General features: G+C 38.8%; 1 protein-coding gene across 2 annotated transcripts in view; it reads left to right on the top strand.

Moving 5' to 3' along the window:
* Positions 1–16,509, top strand: part of JAZF1 (JAZF zinc finger 1) — a 191,324-nt gene that overhangs the window by 152,576 nt on the left and 22,239 nt on the right. For both annotated transcript variants that reach the window (XM_065051409.1, XM_065051410.1), the window contains exon 3: positions 7,360–7,556. In XM_065051409.1, coding sequence (XP_064907481.1) covers positions 7,360–7,556 — 197 coding nt within the window. The remainder of the gene's footprint in view (positions 1–7,359; positions 7,557–16,509) is intronic.

Here is a 16,509-nt window from a genome sequence, read left to right as displayed (position 1 = left end):
GGGAAGGAGTGGGAGGGGAAAGGAAACAACTAGCAATACATCTCTAATGCTTTGGAAATTACTGTTGCTCTCTTAAGTTGATTTTATTGAGTTCTAATTTTGTTCCTTTTAAACACAGAGATGTCATTTGTTTATTTTAACAGCAGCAGAAAAATGATGTGGACTTCTCCTCGAGTCCCCATCACCAGTCTAATAATGAATTTTCATTATGAATGAAAAATCTAAAATGACTGCATCTGTCCTGATTACATTGCTATTCTAATCTTATCTATCCAGTGTGCTTTTTTTCTGACAGTTTTTAAAAAGTACAAAATAAAATGCAGTCCTGGATTTTGCATTTGCTGCATGATCTATGCAAATTCAAGGAAAAAAAAAGGCCAAAATAACATGTTGATTTTTTAAAAAAATCCTTCCTCCTTTGGAAGACTCAGAACAGAATATTAATTTCTAAGTAAACAGCTGTTTTATGGTGGTGGGTAACATACAACACCGATTTAATTTTTTTATATTTTAAATGGAAAATTGCTCTGGTGCTCCATAGAAAGTAGATACAGTGCTGTAACTGTAAGCATGGTGCTAACAGAATAAAGGAGGGCAAAAAAAAAAGAAACACAGAAGAAAAAGCATTTTTCCCAAACAGAAAGTATTAAAATAAATATATTAAATATATAATAAATGCATAATACATTAAATAAATATGAAATGGGAAGGTAGGGCTGATGTTTGGGATTTCTGTTAACCTAAATGTGAAATGATGTTTTTGTCTGTGTATTCCGGAAATGAAGAGATACTAAATTCCCTTCCACTGCTTGTATTGATCAACAGTGAATAAACACATATGTTTTACTGTAGGCAAGTATATGGTTTGGGATGGTTAGGTAATTGCTGCTTTATTTTTATTCCATTTGAGTGCTAATAGATTATTTGGCCTATCACCATCCGTTTAGCTCCACTTTACATATGAAATTGTCCAATCTTCTGAATCTATTTTCCATGCTAGAAGCACAAAATATCTACTTGGTGGATATTTTATAGTGTCTTATTGTATCCTCTAAGAACGTGTGAAGCGCAGGCAATTAAAGTAAACCCACTGAACGCTTGTTCATATTGAACAGATTTCCTAAGGTTGCAGCCCTGCGTCTGTTGACAGCAATACGAGGTTGGCTGCATGTTGTGTTCGAGCTTTTTCAGTGATGAGGCAGAAATGCAATGCGAAGTCTGCTGTTAACTTTTTTTTTTTAAGGTACATGTGCATCCAAATAATCTCTAGGGCATCTGTTGAAGATGCACAACTTCAGAAGAATGCGTATTATACTGTGGCTGATTTTGTGGGGATAATATTTTTACATCTTGAGAAAACAGGTTGAATAATGGAAATAATAATGGAAATGAAAGAATTGTACCAGCAATAAATTTTCCCTAAGACTAATAATAAAAAGAAATCTGATTATGTCCTGTCTCTCTAAGATACTCATCAGTTTGTCATAAATATTCCTTATTTAGAACACAGGGAAAGCTTTCAGTAGATGGGTCTGAGTACAGCTGGCACTGAGAATGAACGCTGAATTCCTTTGTAAGACTTGAGCTCAGATGAATGTGTATGTTGAAGTCCAACTTAGTTGCACAGTGTTCCTGCAGTAAATATTGGGCTGGAAAAGTTCTTTTCAGAAACTTAGAAATGCCCTTTAATTATTTGTTTTATCTGTTTAGAGCCTGTTGTGAAATGTGATACAGGTTTGGAGGAATAGTTGAAAGGGGATTATTATTTTGTGCTGTTTCTTCCCCATTTTTAGTGGTTTTTGTGAAATCAGCAAAAACAAGCAAGAGGGAGTTTTTATGAACCATATGCTTTAGCACTATGCAAATACTCTGTAATTTAAATAGCGTGGAGGCATGTGTGTCATTATGCACGCATCTTTATGGGGCTTTTTCACACTGACATTTCTTTTTAGGACTTGGCTAAAACTGTAATGGAAGATCTCTAACGAAAAAAAAAAAGTGGTTGATAGCTTCTGTGAAGCAAGAGAGGTTTGTACAGAGCTGCAGAATACTTCTGTTTCCCCCACACTGCAAACAATGGTATGTGAAAGCGCTCAAGGGTGTTCGTCAAATAATATGAGTTAATGGATGGTATGAAACTTGCTCATCTATTTCTTTCCTCGTTATCACATACATAGTGTGGTAAGGCATTGCTGGGGGCATTGATTGTCTTTGCTTTGGCCCAGTTTTGTGCAGTTCAACTGAGAAAAGCCTTTCACCCTTCCCAAGAGACAAGACAGCCTAGTGCTGAACTCCCACCATTTAGATTCCACCAGCCTTCTCCTCTAACCCAATAGCCATTCAACTTAACAGTTGTCTCCTCTTGCCAGCATTAGATAAACCAAACCACGTTGCTTTGTCTTTGCTTGTAAAGGTGGCACAAGGTACAGAGGACAGTTCCTGTCATTAGTGCATTTCAGGGTCCACAGAGTCGCACCCTACTGAAAAGGGGTCCTGCCTTGAGAAGTAGGTCCTCCTAATCCCTCTGCAAAGTAGAGGTCTCCTAAAGTTTTAAAATACTGTACAACCAGAAGTGCTCTCCATCCTAGCCTTTTTTTTTCCTCCTAAACACTGCTAATGAAAGGATGGGTGGGAGTTAAAATTACCATCCCCACCTCCTTATTTTTCTTGGTACAGCACTGACGAAGAATTGCATTAAGATTTCTAAATATAAGTGGGAGAAGGTTGAGGGGAAATGCAGATATATCCAGCACCTTGCTCTGATAGGTGTAAAGAGTAGCGGGAGAACTTGTGTGGCTTTCATGTATGTATGTAGTTAAATATGTAGTATGTAGTTAAGCTACTGTGTGCCCGGTCAGTCAAGTATGTTTGACCACTTTTGATCTAAATATAATACAACCAGAAGGTAGCACAAATCTGCTACAAAGCACCATGGATTTTTTCCTGCTCTTTCCTATAAATCTTGAAGCTGACAAAGTGTTGGTTAAGGAACAGTCTCCTGAAATGCAACTGGTGGAAGCTCAGCAGCACAATTTCTTATGTTCTGGGAAACGTGATGGGCTTTTTTCAGTACAGCTTAGCCAAATTAGGCAAACATTAATATGAGCTGGATGTTACTATCAGTGTTTTCCCGTACTTACCTCTGTGATAACAAGAAAAGGTCAGAACAAATTGTGTTCTACCTTTTCCCACCGTGGTTGGTGCAGCTTGTCAGTGGCGAGGCACAGGACAAGGTGTGTATGCTACTGTCACATCGTGCTGTCATATTTTTAAGGCGATGTACAACTGGGCGGTGCTGTGGAGCAGTCCCGGGATTGGACATCTCCACCGCATAACCTGCTTGTTTTGCAAGTTCAGAATAATCCCCCAGCCCTCTCTAGTGTGTGTGCAGTAACTGGAGATGACAGGCTTGTGATTGCATCATCTTCTCTATGCATGTTTTGGAGACCAGATCATGAAGAAGCCAAATGTAGCAAATTAATATTCACATCCCACAAGGTAGCTGTGATGCACCTTTTTCACTGTCTGTGTAAACGTCTGCAGGCATAGGAACAGATCTGGTCCGAGCAGAGCTAACGGTGAGGAAGAGGAGGAAAGGGTTCCTCATTCCCTGATGACCATTATTAAAAGAAGATATAGTTCTGAAGGTCAATCTGTTTGGGTTTTTTTTTCCTTTTCCAGTGAGAACTCACGTAACAACTTCCAGTTTATTTGCAGCTCACTTTTATAGCTACCTTTACCCTCCATCTGGGTGTAAGAGTCCAGAGCTCTTGAACTGTCTTAGAATTGTGTGTAGTAAGAATTATGACAAACTAAGTCTGACACCATCATGTGAGTCATACTGGGGCATGATCCTGAAACAGTGGGTACATGCTAGTAGCTCAAGGAAGTTTCTGGGTGAGTGCGTTCTGTGTCTGTTCATTCTTGATTCCAAAGCTTTTGAGGGCAACAGGACTTCTAAACATTGCAAAGGTTTGATTTGAAAAAGGCTTTGTAAAAAATTTGAACACGCCTCTGCTTGCTTTTTTTTTGTTGACTTTTAATGTTGGTAACAACTGCTAATGCTGGTCGTCTTATATTGCCACCTATATGGAGGCTGTGCTACAATTTCCATTATAAGACTCGCAGATGCTTATTATGTTGCCAATATTGAGCTGTTTGGGCTGAAATTTTCCATTCTGGGTGTCTCCTTCAGGCTGAATTTCTTGGGAAAGTTTCAATAAAAATACTTGAATCATTCCAGGGAATGAGAGGAGGGGGAAATACTATATTTTGCTCATGTTTATTAAACTTGCTGCAAGCAGTTGATTCAGAAATCATTGCACCTATGTGTTTTGGAGCAGGAGGTTGAATTATTAAGAAGGTGAAAGGGCGAGGAAATTAAAAATGGGGGTAGAAGAGATTTCTTTCTAAGGAATGGGCTCCTCCCTCACATTTTGAACCATCTGCAAGAAGGCACACAAACCCCTGCTTGTCAAAACAGGGGCAGTGAATGGCTGGGAACTGAATGATTCTCCTTGTTCCACTGCGCCTACATGGTATATTAGATTTGGAGACAGAGGCTTATGAGGTGTAAATACAATCCTGTGCAACAGGGAAGATGGCTAAAATCTGCGTAGTGGTAGAACTAAGGGGGCAGGGTTATGGAGTTGAATAAGAGTTGAAAATAGCAGAGGTAGATTTGTTCAGCGAGGAGATGGTTCTGAATATGGTGAGAGAGGCTATTAAGCAAGGATATGGGATTTAACCAAAATGGTCTTACAGCAGCCTTTGTTAGTTACAGTTCATTTTCAGTTTCCCACACATCTTATGCATTTAAATGAGGCAGGGAAAATTGTATGCAATCATGTAATTTAGAGACCAGTATTCAACCTTAATTCCGGCATGTTTCGTTTCTGAGCACTTGATATTGAAACCATAATGTGCTTTCAACATGAAAATTAGAGCCTTAGTTGGAAATGGCATTCTATACCCATCATTAAAACACTTATATTATAAGCTTTGAAGACCACCACCATAGTTAGGCATGAGTCTAGTACTGCATTTCAATTCAAATGCTGAGAAATGTTTTATTTTAATACATTTAGGAAAGTTTCCTTTTCAAAACGATAGCACTGCCATTGCTTCAGCAAACATGTATGGGCCTGTTTGGGTCTGAAAAGCTTAATTGAATACTTAAGGTATCGGGAACTGAACTTCTTAACAGATTCTGCCTTCTGTTTCTCTCAGGTTCACAGTGTAGACAACAAATGATGTTTTGGAATATACCCAATTTGCTTAGGCCAAATGGGAGCGAGTTAACAGGACAGGGAGATGTTTCAGCTATAACTTCACATTTTCCTGATTTTTATGGACTTCAACCAGACTGGTTATACCTCAATATTATTTTAACATTGTTATTTGTGGCTGAGTTTATTAAATAGCAGCTTTCATGCTGCTGCTTTTAATATCTCACACTTGAGGTTATCTTCCAAGTTTTCAAGGATTTATAAAGTTGCCATAACATTTTCTTAAGGAATAAGGCTTCCCATCCAGAAGCAAGCATACTTCATAGTACACATTCCAAAAATAGTGAATTAGATGTTTCCTAGTTAGAGGAAAGCAAATATGTACTGAATCCCCATTTTATTAAGATCCTTTTACTTCTTTTTTTCTTGAATGAAATGTAGGCTCCTGTTTGGGGGCCGTGTTGTCAAAAATGTTTGCTCCCTTTTTTAGAGAAATTTTAAACTGAGCTGTTGCTATGGCTATCTGCTTCTTAAATATTATCTCCATAAAGAATGCCGCATCTGGATTTGACATGATGTATTGTCTCTGTTCAAAGAAGATAAGCTGTCATCTCATATAACTGTTTATTAATGTCTGCGGACTGTGTGCTGATGTTACGTATCATGGCAAAGATCCACTTATTAATGCCTTCATGGTGTGAATGGACAGGATACATCTTTATTGCTCTAATGGAACTTAAAATGTTATGCCATGCTGTTTTGAGGCTGTGTTAAAGGACACAGATGTCTTTTGAAAAAAAGCTAGGTTTAGATGTCTAGGCCAATTTTTTCTTTTCTATTTGGAACAGATGCCTAAAACCCCCTTCTCTCATTCATGGTTTGCCAAGGTTGCAAAGGCTCATCATGTAAAGCTTGTGTCTTGGCTAAAACCTGGTTTACTCTTTGTAACCTGGTCAGATCAATGTCTAGTTGTAACTTAACTTCTTATTCTGTGTCACAGGCTGTTGTTTTGGTCACTGGTGGGTGTAGTTTGTACTTTAGCATGAAGGACAGAGAATTACAATGACCAAGGTGATTTACTTTAGCCTGTCTTCTCAAGAATCCTTCAAGATGGCTCCTTATGCAGAGAAGAGGAAAGAGAAAGGATTAAAATACTGCTTGAATGCTAAGTGAATGAGGTCTGAGTTGCAGAGAACCCATTGTGGGAGAACCACAAGTGAGGGTTAATGCAGATACCAGCAGTGATGCTTTGAATGCCACCATAATGCACTATCAGGTGTTCTGGTGTAACTTTGTGTAGGCACTTGGAATAAAAGTGGTTTTTTTTCACTTGAATTGTTCTTTTTTTGGAAGGAATCAGAAGAAAAGTGAAAAAAAAGCTATTTTTATTCCAAGTGAGAGAGCCCAGGCAAACAGTTGCGCTGCTGGCATTACTGCAGTACTGGTGCACGACTCATGTCGTGCTGGTGGAACCACCGCTCAGCATCCCACAGACATGAACCTGGAGCATTAAGCCTTCAGCAGCACGTGCCAAAGCTCTGCTGGGAGGCCTCCTTTGGTTTTCAAGGGTTTGGAGCTCTGATTTGAGGAACTGCAATTTAATTGGACATCTTTTATGTCAGGCAACTTTGTCTAAAACCTTCAGAAAAAGGAAGTGATTATCCTAAATTGGAAATTATGTATCTATACAATGTAATTCTTACCATCCCTTTGGCCTTCAGATTCAGTACATTTGCCCCAAACATTTTTATCCTTTATATCTACTCAGCCAATTTTTCACAGGAGGATTGAATGTACTTACTGTAAAGGATTAAGTATGGTTATTTTAATATTGTGTGCAATGCTGATATCTGGTTGGAGTTTAAAAAAAAATTGTGTGTTCACACATGATGCAAATGTCTAATGTAAGTTCTATAAAAATCAGAAGCAAATGGCACAGATCTTCAACACTGAAATAAAGCTGTTGATGGAGAAGTTTGTATTCTTGAAATCTGTGTGTTGCAGAGAACCTTGTCATGGTTGAGTTTGAAGCTTCATTTGGTCACTGAGGGTGAAAAATTATTACTTTACCTACAGCTTGCTTGTGAACAGTATTTCAAGCCTCTCACTCTCATGGTTGTCCTTGTTCTAGATTTATGACCGATGCAGCTCGACGTGAGCAGGAGTCTTTGAAGAAGAAGATTCAGCCAAAACTCTCTTTGACTTTATCAAGCACAGTGTCCCGTGGGAATGTATCTACTCCACCTCGCCACAGCAGCGGAAGCCTTACTCCTCCAGTCACCCCTCCAATCACTCCCTCCTCTTCGTTTCGCAGTAGTACTCCTACAGGTAGGCACCTACCATTTGGTTTATCACATATCAACTAGTGATTTTGCGACATGGCATTTGAAGAACAATAGACATACTGAGGCATTGGGGAGAGGATCCCCTAAAAATAAAACAGAAGAGTTTTGAGCTCTTTTATTTGTGTTTGCTTTGCAATCTCTAAAATGTGTTTGAGCATTTGTTTCCAAACTATTTGCTAAAGCAGAGAAGGACATTAACTTTAAAAATAACAGCTGAAATTATTACATGAAGAAACGAACCTTACCAGGAATACCAAATGTGCAAAAGACCCCTGATGTATCAGTCGGAGAGCTCTGCACATGGTAGAGGGCCAGTTTAAGATGCAAGTAAAAGTGGTTGGGATCTTGCTCAGGTCCTTTTTTCATTCTTTTTTTTTTTTAATTATCTTTTTTTGAGGGGGAGTTGAATTTGTAGGTAAACAAGTGGACAGTGAGGAATGTTCAACTGCTGTCATCATGTAGACGTGACTGTCATTAGGAAACTGTGTTCAAAAAAAGTAATGTATGAGTAAAGTGATCCGTGTTTTCTTCAAAAGCAAGTATTCCAGTGGTTTTCCCAGGTATAAAACTCCTGGGAATTTTTTTGCACTGATTGGAGAAACTGAAAATTGCTTGCTGAGCTGAACCAGATCTCTTGGCCCAAGTCAGTCTGGTTTACATTAGGTAGAGATCTTGTGCAATAATTCTGATACACTTCAGATTAAATACCAATATTTCCTTCTGAAATACATCTATTCTGTTCTGTAGTAAATAGGTTCAACATTTCGTTAATAGGAAATTACAAGAATTTGTGCTTTGATAAACTGCTATGCCATGTGTTTTATGTAAGCTACTTAATGTTTTAGTCTTAATAATTAAATGGAAAAGTTGTAATGGTCCTTGTGACACTCTGGAAGTTTTGAAATTAATTGGTTGTTCAGTGTGTCCCTGGATAAGAAAAAGGGAACCATGTTGAGAACAGCTAAATGATAAAGTCCTAATGTAATACAGAAAATTTTACAAGTAAGATTTTCTTAATTATCTCCTGTTTGAAACAAACTGATTCATTTGCTTGACATCCTAGAGATGTCACGGAATTTCTGCTTTGTTTTGTTTTACTTTTTGTACAGCTCCTCCTGGAAGGCTGATTCATGATGTGGTCAGGTAGTATAACTTTGCACATCTGTCAGGAACATTAGTTAGCAGTGTACTCTTTGAAACACATTCAACCAAATACTGAAGAAAAAAAAAGCCAGTATCTGTCTACTGAAATACTTCTGGTTTTATTATTTATATATTTTTCAAACTTTTTCAGTTACTCAGAGTGTTGTTTTACCTGTAGCTAGGAGAATCAGCTTGTTTTGGCTAACTGTGTTTTTGGGAGTCCTGCCTGCCAGGTTATAAATAATACCACCTTCCACTTTCTGCACCCATTGTTCCGAGTTCCCCGTTGAAGCCCTGTTCCAAGGTTAGGGTTTGTAATAGCCTGGTGGCAAAAAGTGTATATTCTTTCTTGAAGATTTTTTTGTTGTTGTTTTTATTAACTATCAATTTCCATTTTTGTGATCTTAAAAAAGTTTCTCTGCACCTAAAATAAGTGTTGAGGTTTTTTTTTTCTGATAACTGCAGAACTTTTTGCAGTGTTTGCTTGGCGCAGGACTTCATTCTCCATGATGGTGATGACTTATATAGATTAGGTGCTCCAGGTCCTGCCACAGCTGAGTTTCTCTCTCTGTCAGTGCAGTGCCTGCTAAGGGAGCCCAGGAAGGGCAGCAGGCTAATTTTAGACGGGCAGCTCACATGTCTGTTACTGGCTGATGCGAGTCGTTTTCCCTCAAGTGCAAGTATATACAGCAGCCAACTAGTAAGGTGATAAAACCAAGGATAGCTGGGCAAGATCTGTTTCAGGGAAACAATTTAGAGTATGTAAATCGTCCTGCATTTCAGCCTTGCAGCGCCTACACAACTTTCAAGCCCTGCAGGCATACCCTCCACTGCATCCAGTGAGAATGAAGAATATTGCTGTATTCCTTCTGTGCGATCCTGTTTGATATATGCTCCGAGCAAACTCTTGTTAACTCGTCTTTGAATACAGGTAAACATGTGTGTTGTGGTAACTTCAGAAAATATAAAGGCTGTTTTTCCTTAGGTTGTCTGAAAGGGCATCATCTGGGTTGGTGTTGTTATAATAAAAATATAATGGTTGTCATCATCCTTCTTTAGACCTATACTTTGTCAAAAATAAAATGGGATTGCTTTGACCCAATTTGTTACTGAAGCATTCAGAATGGCAGTTTTCCTTATATTATCTCCCATCTCAGTTGTTCGACACTTTGCTAGGGCACGAAATGTCAGCGGTGTGCCTGCCATTACTGTCACTGCACGAGGTGTAACTGCAAGACGAGGCCACTTTAGATGCGAGAGAGCAAGCACACCTTACAGGCTGGTGAGGTGGCAGACAAATACACACGTCCATTAGCAGAGAGCGGCTGTTTGCCATTCTCATTCAAGGTAGAGAGCAGGAACCTTACAGATCTTTAGGGTCCCATTTTCGTCCTCCCTTTACGTATGCTGCTCTTCTGGCTTCGCTATGTGTGGTTGTTGGTTGTCTTGCCTGGGGTAAAGCCACCAGCTGCCTGAATCCCAGTCACCTTTGGCCGTGTCCTTACAGCTAAGTCCTGCCATTTCCTCATGCTGTTAAGCTACTGTTGTCATTTTTTCAGCAAAGCGTAATTTCATATAATGATCTCTCACCCGTGTATTGACCAGACTCAAACCCACTTAGCTTGTGAAATTTGATAAGAAACAGTTCAAGGTGGTTTGGCTGCAGAGAATGTATGAGCTCTGCAGTAAAAATCTGTGCCAAAAGACTACGGGCCAAATTCGCAGACAGAACTGAGCAGCTTCCAAGCTGACACACATACATGCCACAAGCATTGCACGCATATGTGTAGCACCTTCTGTGTAAATGAGATTACTCATGTAGAAGCAGAAATATTCAGCAAAGTGTGCTCTTCTAAGGCTCTTCTCAGGTAATGGGCTAGACACATATTTATCTGCAGACTCTGTATGTGTTAGTCCCCTGAAATGGCCCGTTTGTGGTTTTGGTGGGAAGCAGAAATGCAGCAGTTAATTTTCTATACCTCCTGTCTGTTCCCTCAGGGGTGACTGGCCTGTGCTCTCCACTTACACATTTGGCTTTTTGTTCCCTCTACTATAACAAGTTTTCTCTTCTTCGTAAGACCTGCGTCCTCTAACGACTGCAGAAAGTTCACTTTAAAACTTTATTCCAGTTGTTGTTTTAACAATAGTGTCTCCCTGGAGACGTTGTTTAGCAGGCTTAAATGCTCTTGTTAGAGTTCGTAGGCAGGATTTAGTGAAAGAAATGGCTTCCATCAGCAATACAGACTCCTTAGGGTGATAGGGAAATATAGCTAAGTAGCACCAGCACATAGGTTGTTTTGGAAAGACGTTAACAGTCTGCAAACATTGAAATATCTCTTTATTTAAGGAGCACTCAATTAAGTCACAAGAACGTATGTTGCCTTTATTTTTAAATGTCAATTTTAAACCCACAAAACTAATTAAGTCTAGTTATGGATAAAAACAGGGCTGACTTCGCATCTTTAACATACGCTGTTAATTTCTTAAATGTTTTCATACATCTGTGTGGCTCACAGATGAAATTTCCACCCCTGACTTCCTGGCTTTCGAGTGTGAGTCAGAGCACTGACATTCCTTTGAAAACTATCATATCTCTTCATACTGAAAAACTTTTAATAATAGACTCAGTTCTAATAACTTATTGGTAATTCATTATTAAAATAACCTGGTCCTAATTTTAGTCACAAAAGTAATTCATATTAATGAGTCTCAGACTTGTAAAAACAAACAAAAAGAAAAAAAATTAAAGCCAATTTTGCATTGAAGAAGTGCCAAAAATCATCTGAAACCACTGGTTTGTGTTTGTTTGGTTTTTCCTCCATATTTATGACAATTTTTTTTTCCTTTTTTCTAATGATTCCAAGCCTGGAATAGTAAATTACAGCCTGGAGTGAATTTTTGGCCTTCTTATAAATCCCAAAGCAAGAGTTTAATACCACCAACTGGCTTCTTAATGGCTCAACCCTAAGTCGTGCCCACTCCCCCCCAAAAAAAAGCTGAAATACATGAAAACCTCATAATCAGCATTACACTTTGCCCTGAAGAAACTGGCTCTCAGACCTCCTTTCCTGCAAGTTATAACATTGATGCTGTTTTAATAGGTTTATAGTCGTACTTAGTGGCTGGTGGTGCTGGGCCGCGATGGCAGCCGGGCCTGGCAGGGAGCGCTGAGGATGCTGCGCTTGGCGGGAAAAGCGTCTGTCGGTCCTTCCACTTATAAAAGAGGTGAAGGAGTCAGGTTTTCATGGGTGGTCACAGCTGACCCCAGGAGAGAACTGGCAAGTCCTGTTTTGATTTGCAGTTGTCATTTAAGTAGGTGGCTAACTGTTGGTTTGTCTTATTAATTAGGATAAATGCCTTTCTGGGGAGTCGTATTTGATTGACTGCATTTGAAAGACTTTGCCTTTCCTTAATATGTCCAACTTCCTTGAAACTTCCACCAGCTCAAACTCAGTATATACAAAAATGACCCCATTTTCTACCCACAGAAAATACCTAACTTTTCAATCGCGTTTTTCTTTCTAGTAAAACATGAAAGTAATAGTTAATTTGAATTTGGAGTAAAAAATACTTTGTGGGGTTGGCCTTAACCTTTAAGGAATCTAAGATCTAAACAGTGATACTGTAATCAAATACACCTAAAAATTCTGTGCAGCAATATTTTAAGACTTTAAAAGAAAACAGCAACTGAGGTTTTTCAAATTACTACTCTTGATAAAATCCATTACATTTACCATCTGAGGATTTTGTTTGAATGATGATTTAGTAGATATATAGTAATTGAGTAGTTTTTTAGATATATAGAGCATATTCTTAAACTGAAATCAAGAATTTTGTAGCTGTGGCAGTAATCCTAAAGCTGGACTATTTCAGACACTTAGAACATCTCGTGTTAAATGGGCCAATTTATTTCTAATAAATCATACAAGTGGTGAACCATGACTTTATGTAATGTGTGATGCAAAGACAGGAAGTGAAATTCAATATATTTTCAGGCACCAAAAAGTGTCTTCAGCTACTGTGTATTTTCAGAGCCTGCTGTAATTAGAAATACTTTTGATACCTACGGTGACTGCCTTCTGAAATATCTATAATGATTTTACATATATTTATGTTTGTTGTAGGTTTAGTTAACAAACTAAAGAGTCACGTCCCATTTACATCATTAGGGGATATGTTAGAAGATGAAAAAAGTATATCTGTAAACTTTTGTTCTATAAAATTAATAGATTCTTACAACTTAGACTATTAATCTTTTATTCAGCTGCATTTTGTTCAGGAGACAGATGCAACTACTGGCAAAGGAGTGACCAAAAATTACAGTGTTAACGAGCCCTCTTGCTACTGATGAAATAATTTAGAGCTCCATTGTTCCCTCTATGGGCGACTAATTTACAGGGGAAGAAACTCTCTATATTACAGCTAAGGATCTCCTTTGTCCTTCTGCCAAAGACAACTGGGACTCAGAAATGGATCTGTGAGGATCCACCTTGCTTCTGGTCCATTAAGGATTTGTCTGTTCTGGGAAGCAAAGCACCGTGTGGCCGTTTTGACTTTTCCCAATAAACCTTGATGTCTCCAGTAATGTTCACCTCAATTACATATTGTTTCTATAATTCTGCTGTGTAGCTTTTGCCTTCATGGATAACTCATGAAGGAATCTCAAGAGCTTTCTCTTGAATCTGTTCCCTTTTCTTTTCCAAGAAGGCAAAAGTTGAGAGAAAACCACCCATTGTTTGCTGGTAATAGCAATCAAAAACACAATAGCAACCAGCCGTTGGAATTGGGCATTGAAACAGAATAACAGGCATGCCGGAAACTAATATGGTTTTGATTCTAAGTGTGTGTTTAATTTCTGTTACTTTAAGTTGTTTAAAAAATGTGTTGTCTTGTTGTAATGCAAAAGCTCATTCCTCTTCATAGATATCAAAGCAGCTAACATTTCAGTACAGTTTCCATATGTTACGCTTTCAGCAATGAAGTAATCATATGGCACAGACAGCTGCTACGCAGAATGCTATAGCAGTGTGTTAAACAGAATCCAGCAAGAAAAAGAGACGCATTTGGCCAATCTGCTTCTAAACTCAAAGGGGACAGTGGAAATGTAAAATAACAGGGTGTCCCCCCACAAATGAATTGAGGACCGAGGTGAGGAAGAGTTTAGGTGCTCAGACTTCTTTTGTTTATGGTTGTGCTATTAATACATAGCCAAATTAATCTGAATTTGTAGCAGAACTGCTATTTATATAAGAATCTCTGGCTTCTGTCAGCAGGTGGCATTTCTGAACTCCATGTTAGGTTGAAGCAGAGTGGACTGCAGATGGGCTCACTGCTGCGATGGCCAGAGAGAGACTGGCCTTTTGTGGTGGGCTGCTTCTTTCAAATATAGTGAACTGCAAAATATTCTTCGATTAAGGTTTTAAATGTGCTTGAAATCAGACTTGTGAGTCAGGACAAGTCAGTAGAAACAAGCACGCATTGATGGCTTTTTGAAAATCATGCTACAAATTCAGGTCATGTGCACTTAAGCATATGGTTAATGTTAAGCACCTAATACTCACTGAAGAGGTGAGTGCCTGACTTCAGGCACATAACAAGCGTTTTGTCAGACTGTAATGAAGTATTCTGCACTTGCAGAGCTGCAAGCTCAAGAATTTATGTATGCACAAAAGCCTAATTTTAGCCATTCACTTCAAAAACTCTTCACCTACGTTAGCATATTGTAAATGCTCAGGTTTAATTATTACACCTTATGTTAATGTAGCGTAATATCATGCAGGTGTAATTGAAGAAATAATGAAAAGTAGAAATATGGGATCGAATCCCAGGGCTCTTTTATTAAATCATTGCTGAGAAGTGGGCTGAAAGTGCTACATTTTTGTGTGTTTGACTTATGGGGTGCCTCGCACAGTAAAGCACGAATCAACTGAGTTCTACTGCAGCTTGAAAAAACACACTTTCAGATGTCTGAGGAACCATCTCATTAGTTGTTCAGATTGACAGAAGTTTCTACTTGCTTAATTGCCTGTTCAGAGACTGAAGAACTTGTATGCTATGTTTTTATTAAAAATTAGATATATTGACCCACTCTTGTATAAACACTCTGGGCAAATACCTAAGCCGTACTTCACAAAATGAAGAACAAATTCTGTTCTCCAACATAATGAAAGTTTGTCTGAAAGCATTCGATATTTCAGCCCTGCAAGGTACGATAAAATCTATGATAAAATATCTTGAGGCAACCGTATTGTGGTCTGTGGCAAAACTTCCCTCTGAGGGACTTCACTGGTGCCAGGATTTCACATTTCTGTGCAGATGACGAAAGAGAACTTACTTTATAATTATCGGAGCCAAAATGGTTCCATCTAATTGCAGGTTTTGGGGGCCTATATTAATCCTGCACGCTAATTAATAAAAACACATGTTTGCCCAGCATTTAGCAGTCTGAGGCACCTATTCTAACAGAGCATTATGGGTGTTCTTGTAAAAATAAGTACATAAATAATAATTTAAAAAATAATGAATGGCATTGTGCAAAACAGTTGATCAACAGATGAGTTAACTATAATGTATGTGTGCTTAGACCATGGTATGAGATTTTAACATGAGCTTTTGGCTGAGGTCGTGACTGAGCATGAATAATAAGTAAAATCTGTGGTAGTTTCTAGTTTCTGCCTTAAGGAATAAAGCTATAGTAGGAGGTTTCCAATAACAATGAAAAATAATAAGTAAAAGCGCAATTATTTCCTATAGGGGTTTTCGTAGCACAGGTGGGATTTGTTCCCAGCAACAGCTAAAAGATTTCATTTTTTCAGAGCTAGATGCCACATTCCCCTTGTAGGGGAGCCAGGCATTAACCTCATACATGTTGAGCTCTTCCAGTAACCCAGGGTGAAAAATGCTCAAGTGCTTGTCACTGTGCTTGGCTAAGTGCTTCAGAAATGGATCTCTTTTTCTTCTGGTTGTCATCTGCTGTCAGGTGGCTGGCTGGGTTCCTGAGGGAGGCAAGAGTATCTATTATGTTGGTTACTCACTGACAAAAACAAACCAAAAGAATTACATTTTGGCTAAGAAATCTAAACAGGGCCAAGTGAACTTTTCTGTTTCAGTGATTTCATTTGTATCTTTGATCTGCCAAAGAGTATCTTGAATTTTCTCCTTCGTACCATTTTGTCACATGCCATTCATTGAACTCCAGTTGTGTGATTACCTGGGTACCTGCTCTGCAGCTTGGCTGGACTCTAAAAGAAGGATGAGATTTGGCCCAGGCTTGATGGCTATTTCTCCTACAAGGGATTGCCATGGTGTCCTTTTCTTTATCTTCTAGAGCCTTCAAAGACTCTGCAAACCCCAGTCCCTGTTTGCCTTACAGGAGTTACCATGTGTGTTTTATGGTGGATTTGGGACTTCCTAAAGGCCACCTCTTTTAGTGAGGATGGACCACACAAGAGAGGAGCGCCAGTTAAGTATTTGCAAGGAGCACAGCACACGACTTCAGTTCTTTTGAAGTCCTGTAGCTCTGGGGTACAGATCCTGGACTATTTCTGCCAGGCTGTGCTAGACAAGCCAACACAACCCATGAGCATCTCTCTTGTTCAGAGGTTTGGGATTCTCACTGTTTTGAGGCTGTAACCTCATAATGATGGAACAAAATGATGGGGATTGTCCTGTACTTAAACTGTTCTCTGGTTTTCACAAGGACGCATATCATGATCAGCTGCACTGCTTAGACCTTTTTTTAAACTCCATCCTAAACTAACTTACAAAAAGGCCTATACTATATTCACAAAATG

The sequence above is a fragment of the Columba livia genome, chromosome 2 (assembly GCF_036013475.1).
Source record: "Columba livia isolate bColLiv1 breed racing homer chromosome 2, bColLiv1.pat.W.v2, whole genome shotgun sequence".
Taxonomy (NCBI): Eukaryota; Metazoa; Chordata; class Aves; order Columbiformes; family Columbidae; genus Columba; species Columba livia.
The sequence above is the reverse complement of the archived record's forward strand: the minus strand, read 5'-3'. Positions and strand labels throughout refer to the sequence as shown.